Source organism: Oratosquilla oratoria, chromosome 19 (assembly GCF_046742065.1).
Source record: "Oratosquilla oratoria isolate Oo_2021 chromosome 19, ASM4674206v1, whole genome shotgun sequence".
NCBI classification, from domain to species: Eukaryota; Metazoa; Arthropoda; class Malacostraca; order Stomatopoda; family Squillidae; genus Oratosquilla; species Oratosquilla oratoria.
Genome location: NC_134795.1, coordinates 15,590,403 through 15,597,902, shown reverse-complemented (window position 1 = coordinate 15,597,902; position 7,500 = coordinate 15,590,403). Strand labels below are relative to the sequence as shown.

General features: G+C 40.7%; 1 protein-coding gene across 4 annotated transcripts in view; it reads left to right on the top strand.

Annotated features, from left to right (window-relative positions):
- Window positions 1-7,500, top strand: part of LOC143035739 (disintegrin and metalloproteinase domain-containing protein 28-like) — a 31,905-nt gene that overhangs the window by 8,116 nt on the left and 16,289 nt on the right. For all 4 annotated transcript variants that reach the window (XM_076202651.1, XM_076202650.1, XM_076202652.1 and 1 more), the window contains exons 4-8: window positions 1-52; window positions 1,253-1,335; window positions 1,956-2,212; window positions 5,186-5,349; window positions 6,681-6,809. The exon at window positions 1-52 is cut by the window's left edge and continues 3 nt beyond it. In XM_076202651.1, coding sequence (XP_076058766.1) covers window positions 1-52; window positions 1,253-1,335; window positions 1,956-2,212; window positions 5,186-5,349; window positions 6,681-6,809 — 685 coding nt within the window. The remainder of the gene's footprint in view (window positions 53-1,252; window positions 1,336-1,955; window positions 2,213-5,185; window positions 5,350-6,680; window positions 6,810-7,500) is intronic.

The following is a 7,500-nucleotide window of genomic DNA, read 5'->3' as shown; positions in this document are numbered from 1 at the left end:
CCTGCTTGCTCCACGTTATCTCGAAGAAGGGTCTGCTAAGAATGATGGGAAAGTGAGTAGTCTATCGTAGCCTGATGCTTAGAATAGATCCGTAATTACTAAGGACTTTCTAGCCTACTTTCTCTTTAAGTTAATTCAAGCTAATGCACCTATACTCTTGGTAGAAGGCTGAGCTAATCTACAATGAACTTCTTTGCTTGCGTCTTTCAGAATATCTATTGATATCCCATCTTCTCCAGTTCCTCTTCCTGGTTCCATATATTTTAGGATGAATACTTTCCTTTCTTTATATCTCTTGGTAGTCTACTAACGTCGACGGATAATTTTACTAACTCAGCTTTAGTGTTTCAGAAGTAAAGCTCGTGGTGAAATTCTTCATAACGGTTTAACCAATCTGTTTCTGCACGTGATAATGTCATTGGATTTATCTTTCAAAGAAATGATCTACTGCCATCCTAAACTTAGTCTGCGCTTGGGTCGTTTGACACTTTTACCTTTCTGAATAGTTTCCTTTATACGATCCACGTTTCTCTTCCATTTCTTTGATGTCTGTCATCTGCTGATAATCTTACCCAGTTTAGTTTTCTTTATTTCGTCCCTTTTGTTTCTTATTCTTTTTCTTTTTAATCACTGCTAATTTGTAGTATTCCTTTTCTCTAATGCATGTGATATGGGTAAATGGAAAATGGCTGTGTAAGGATGATACTATGATGCAAAGAAGAGAGTGGGTGGGGATAGATGGGGGTTTGGTTTGGGAGTGGTTATGTGTGAATGATACTTTGACGCAACCCGAAGGGATTTCTCCCCGTTTTCAATGTTTCTGCATGAGAGGACGGAGAAGAGAGTTCGCCGATTAAATGAAGCAGCCTTGCTGTGGATGTGCTGTGTTTTGTTGCATTGCTTCTGACTCAAGGCAATGGACGAGATGCAGGGATGACCCGGCATCCAGGTGGAGCCAAGATAAGAGGGAGTTGAGGCGAGTGGGAGTGGGTGGGAATGAAATGCGTGGGAATGGAATTATGCCTTCTGACTTTGGCTACCTCCCTTGCAAGGTGGAAAAAGCCCTAGGCATATCTATGTATGTATGTAATGTATGTGAATCTTAGACCCGCTCCGGAGGCTAAGCATAAGCCACATGGGACCACTACATCTCTGAGTTCATCTTTGTTTACAAATTTCATTGTGTGTATGAGCACTATACGTGTTCACCCACTACCCGGGCCTCCTTCGAGTGTATTCGTTCCTTTTGCAGAAGAGTGAGCCGTGCGAATTCCAAGGTGCAATTCGAGGCAGGGACAACTCATGGGCAGCACTCTCCCTCTGTGGCTCCGTCAGGTAGGTACAGTCAACTTTTGAGATATTGATTCCACACCTCTTTACTGAAAAGGTTTCTCAAGGTGAGCATTTTACGAACTTTAGTCAAACTCACACTTATTCCTTATCATAATGATTAATAAACATATAATAGTAATAATGTTAATAATGACGGTGATAATTATGATGATAAAAATGTTTATGATAATTATGATAATGATAGAAAAAATATAGTAATGATAATAATAATAATAATAATAATAATAATAATAATAATAATAATAATAATAATAATAATAATAATAATAATAATAATAATAATAATAATAATAATAATAATAATAATGATAATAGCAATAATATAGTGAAAGAAATGACAATTATGATAATAATAACAAAATAAAATGTGAATATCTGCGTGTGTATGTGTGTGTGTGTGTGTGTGTGTGTGTGTGTGTGTGTGTGTGTGTGTGTGTGTGTGTGTGTGTGTGTGTGTGTGTGTGTGTGTGTGTGTGTGTGTGTGTGTGTGTGTGTGTGTGTGTGTGTGTGTGTGTGTGTGTGTGTGTGCGTGTGTGTGTGTGTGTGTGTGCATGAGCGGAAAACACTTATTCATGCCTCACCTCTGCGGTTTCCTGCCACAGTGGCGTAGTCTGGGACGGACCCGAAACCTACTTCATCGAACCAGCTGAAGTCTTCTGGACTCACGGCTCACCGACCGACGCCAAAGCAGGTCCGGCTCTGAAGAAGAAGGCTCAGGAGGACACTGGAGGACACAGAAATAGGGACAACCCAAAGGACGAGAGACCTGGAGATTATGAAGATGGACGCGAGGTACCTGGTGAAATGCATTACTTCTTCAAGAGCACCGACCTCGAGGAAGCGTCTGCTCATCGTTGTGGTAAGAGACGATGTACAGTGGCTTTTACTCTCGTTCACAGTGGCTAACGTTATTCGAGGTCAAAGACGGAGCTGCCCTAGACAGACACGCAAACTAGGTCTCGGGATAATGAGATCGAGTGCCTAGTTTCCGCTGGAATAATTAGGTTAGTGTTACACACACACACACACACACACACACACACACACACACACACACACACACACACACACACACACACACACACACACACACACACATAAATATATATATATATATATATATATATATATATATATATATATATGTATATACATATTTATATACATATATATATGTATGTATGTATGTGTGTGTGTATGTTTGTATATGTATATATATATATATATATATATATATATATATATATATATACACTTAGGGCGCAGGTTTTCTTTAATACACATTGAATTGAATGCGACAGCGTTTTCACAATTATCAATCTTCTTTTTATTATTTTCAAGTTTCCTCACCAAGGTTCTAATCTTGGGAGAATGAGCAGAAACGAACTCTCCAACGCTCTCCATTTTAATTAAGACACTGTTCGACGTTTCGACTACAAGGAGTCATTATCAAGATACAAATACAGTTCAGACAACACAATTATACAGATACGTTACATGGTCACAGAATAAAGAAGAATGCTACACTCTTGGTGTCATGCGCGACATTTAAACCTACGAAGACCTCACTCTAGTTAAACTTCTCAGGGCTTGAGGAGGGGGAGGGGAAGGAGGAGGGGAAGGTGAGGGTGGGAGAGTTGGGGTCGGTGGTAGGTGAGGTGAGCTATTATGCCGAGGTAGGTTAGGTACCACATGTCGCGAAGAACTATTAAAAAGGGGGATAGCAGATACCATGTTGGACTGATTATTGATAACAGGAGACAATTCTCTTATACACACAGCCTCTAACATTTTCAGTTCTTTAATGTCGTTACATTGAGCTACAACTTCAGTGTTATGAACAACGGTTGCTCTATCCAACACAGACTTGTGATAATGTCCAAAATGGTTTTTAATGGCTCCCTGTTGGAGGTGGAGAGTTAAACGCCTGCTAAGGCTGCATGTCGTAAAACCAACATAGCTACGAGAAAAGACCTAAGAGCTCACAGTCTCTAAAGAGATAATTAAACTTGTAAACTACGTTGATTCTCGACAGCATCCCAGAGATGCCAGACAAAACATTTTTAAGAACTAGGGAACTAATGCATTTTTTTTTTTTTTCTAATAAAATATCACCGAAGGCAAGACATCATTTTCATCCACCGGTTATAGAAAATTATGTCTTACGTTTGGTGACATTTCATTAATTAAAACGCACTAGTTCCCTAGTTCTTATAAATGATTTGTCTGGCAACTCTGGGATGCTGTCGAGAACCAATGTAGTTTACAAGTTTTATTGTACCTTTGGGGACTGTGAGCTCTTAGGTCTTTACTCTTAGCTATGCTGGTTTTACGGCTGGCTCTTAAACCACTGGGCAAGAAGTGAGGAGGCTAAGGCAGGGAACGCGTAGCTACGGCCGAAGCCGTCTCCTTTGCCCCATTATGGGATTCAAACCCACAGATGAGCTAATGAGAGACCAGCTCGCTTCCAAGGACGCAAGTAGCGCAAATGGGAAATTAGGTCTTAAGGTCTCTTGTCTTGAGACTGAGAGTTGGGCTGCCAACTGAGATGAGAATGTGGAGATGAAAGATTTTCTTATCTTGGTAGCAAGATACGCATATCCGGAGAACTTCAACAGGGAGTCACGGGACGCCAATTATAGTCTTGATCAGAGCACCTAGCGCTTTAGGTACTTCTGCAGAAGAATTACCCCTGTGGGACCATGGCGTGCTTTGAAATATTTTGATCTGGTGAACATTTGATGATTTCATTCAACTTACAGAGGATCTCTAGACATTTGAAATAAAGGGAAGTTATGTCTCTATGGCTAAGCCCAGGAGGAGCGACCACACTTTTGTGACGATTGTACCGTTAGTAAAACAAGTTCATGGGATGCAGCCTTAGTATCTGGTGTCAAAGGGCGTGGTAGTAAATTGCCACGAATGAAGACAAAGTCCTTTACTCCTAAGTTGCCCTCTGCTACCAAGGACCCCACCGCCCCATTTCTTCTTCTTCTTCTTCTTCTTCTTCTTCTTCTTCTTCTTCTTCTTCTTCTTCTTCTTCTTCTTCTTCTTCTTCTTCTTCTTCTTCTTCTTCTTCTTCTTCTTCTTCTTCTTCTTCTTCTTCTTCTTCTTCGTCATCTTCTTCTTCTACTTCTTCTTCTTCTTCTTCTTCTTCTTCTTCTTCTTCTTCTTCTTCTTCTTCTTCTTCTTCTTCTTCTTCTTCTTCTTCTTCTTCTTCTTCTTCTTCTTCTTCTTCTTCTTCTTCTTCTTCTTCTTCTTCTTCTTCTTCTTCTTCTTCTTCTTCTGTAAGGACGTGTGAACCTAAACACGTGCCCTTTTGATAACACCAGATAGTTCTATTCAGTTTGGGTGTTCCGCCAGTCTCCGTTTGGTCTTTCTTAAGGCAAAGATCAGATAAGCTCCGTTTGGTCCTAACCGAGTAAAGGAAGTGAGATTAAACTTAGATAATGACGTCACAGAATGAGATAAGACATAAGATACATTGCAAAGCAATATGCCTGTTATGATGATGACGTCACAAAATTATATATATATATATATATATATATATATATATATATATATAGGTTCTGATGACGTCATATAGATGTACTGGTTTTGATGACGTCATAATATGACAGGAATTTATTGATGACGTCACAATAAGACAGTATATTATTGATGACGCCACAACGTGATTTGTAGGTGTTGATGACGTCACAAGATGATATGTAAGTGTTGATGACGTCACAAAATATCTATACTTTGATGACGTCATAGTGATGTTTATGACACCACAACGAGACAAGAATGTTTATTGATGACGTCACAATGGGGTCCGCATTTGCAGGGGTGACGCGGCGGGAAGAGGCGGCGGAGGCGGCGGCGGCCGCCAGGAGAACAACCTCGGGCAAGAGAGTCGTCGCGGCACCACAGGACCTCAAGCCCGGACCCAGGGAGAGGAGCCACGGATCCACTGAGAGGCGGGGAACCACACGCAGCGTCACCAAAAGAGTGAGCCAATCCTGTGTCGATCAAATGTTAAACCCATCGCTAGGTTACGGATCCTACTGCGCGCGCGCGTGTGTGTGTGTGTGTGTGTGTGTGTGTGTGTGTGTATGTGTGTGTGTGTGTGTGTGTGTGTGTGTGTGTGTGTGTGTGTGTGTGTGTGTGTGTGTGTGTGTGTGTGTGTGTATGTGTGTGTGTGCGTGCGTATGTATTTATGTATGCATATATGTATGCATGTATGTATGTATGTATGCATCTATGCATGTATGTATGCATGTATGTATGTATGTATGTATGTATGTACGTATGTATGTATGTATGTATGTATGTATGTATGTATGTATGTATGTATGTATGTATGTATGTATGTATGTATGTATGTATGTATGTATGTATGTATGTATGTATGTATGTATGTATGTATGTATGTATGTATGTATGTATGTACGTACGTACGTACGTATGTATGTATGTGCGTCCGTACGTACGTATGTATGTATGTATGTATGTATGTATGTATGTATGTATGTATGTATGTATGTATGTATGTATGTATGTATGCATGTATGTATGTATGTATGTATGTATTTATGTATGTATGTATGTGTGTATGTATATATGTATGTATGTATGTATGTATGTATGTATGTATGTATGTATGTATGTATGTATGTATGTATGTATGTATGTATGTATGTATGTATGTATGTATGTATGTATGTATGTATGTATGTATGTATGTGCGTCCGTACGTACGTATGTACGTATGTATGTATGTATGTATGTATGTATGTATGTATGTATGTATGTATGTATGTATGCATGTATGTATGTATGTATGTATGTATGTATGTATGTATGTATGTATGTATGAGTTCTATACAACGAATTCAAGGATAGAAACCCTTTGTGACTTATAGGGGACAAGATATGAATAGAAACTACATTCGCTGCCTAGTTTGGGCTCAAGCTTCGGGCAAATATGAATAGTACATATCATTTCACAAATGCATTATCTGAGCTTTCCTGCCACCAGATTTTGCGTTGCAAACTAACCATCCACTCCCATGCAGTGGGAAGTGAGAAACGCCTGGTAGGGCAAAGTCCTGTCAATCGCGGCAAGCCGCTGTTTTTTTTTTTTTTTTTTTTTTTTTTTTAAGGACGACGTTTGTTCACCTCCCCGAATAACCAGGACTACCAGGGATTAACGCAGCAAGCCTGTAGCAGATCCCTATAATCGAACTCACGCCCGCCAGCTAATGAATTCAAGATAGTATCAACTGTGCCATCGCGCGTTATATCTCATCGTATTCGTAGTGAATATTTTTTGATTCCAGGCGGCGAGATTCCGGCTGCGAGGGACCATCGAGATGTACATCGTGGCCAGCAAGGGACTGTACAAGAAGATAGGAACCCAAACGGGCGTCAAAAAGCGTTGTCATAAAATCGCCAATATTGTTGACGCGGTATGTATCGACAAGCTTCCTGCCTCCTCAGTTCCTGAAACTATTTCAGGTAATGCTCTTTGTCATTAGCTCTTCATCTAGTCAAAGTCCAGAACAGCGGCGAGATCGGAGTTACACTGTTGTCCAAGATACATGTGATTTACAGTATTTTTATCGTGATCTGTCCTAACATTACTTCTGTCCTAAACATATAATTGTATTCATGATTTATCGATAAAATCATTCATCACATAAAGCTGTAAGTAAGAAGTAATGCCTCAGCAGTAACTCTTAAGGACCCCACCCACGGTACGATCTGGTCTTGAGGCCGCCGCGCAGATCTGGTCGGATCCGATCAGATTGCATCGTGTAGGTCGGTCAGACAAACCAAAATCAGCACATACACAATCCAATCTGGTCGGATCTAACCGGATCTGTCTAGCGGCCTCAAGACTAGATCGTAGCGTGGATGAGGTTCCTTTCCTTCCTCAACAGTTCAGGCGAAGAGGGCGAAGGTGATAGACAGCTTTCACCACAGTTACGCGCATCCTGGCATAGGCATCTCACATTCTTCTCCAATTTGTATTTCTTTCCTCTCTTTCTAATGTACAAACCACGTGGTGCGGAGCGCACTTTGTTTCGCCCACGCGGCTAGACCTGACGCACTAGCCACGCACACTTGCCTAGGACAGTGCGACCCTTGTTGACCCAA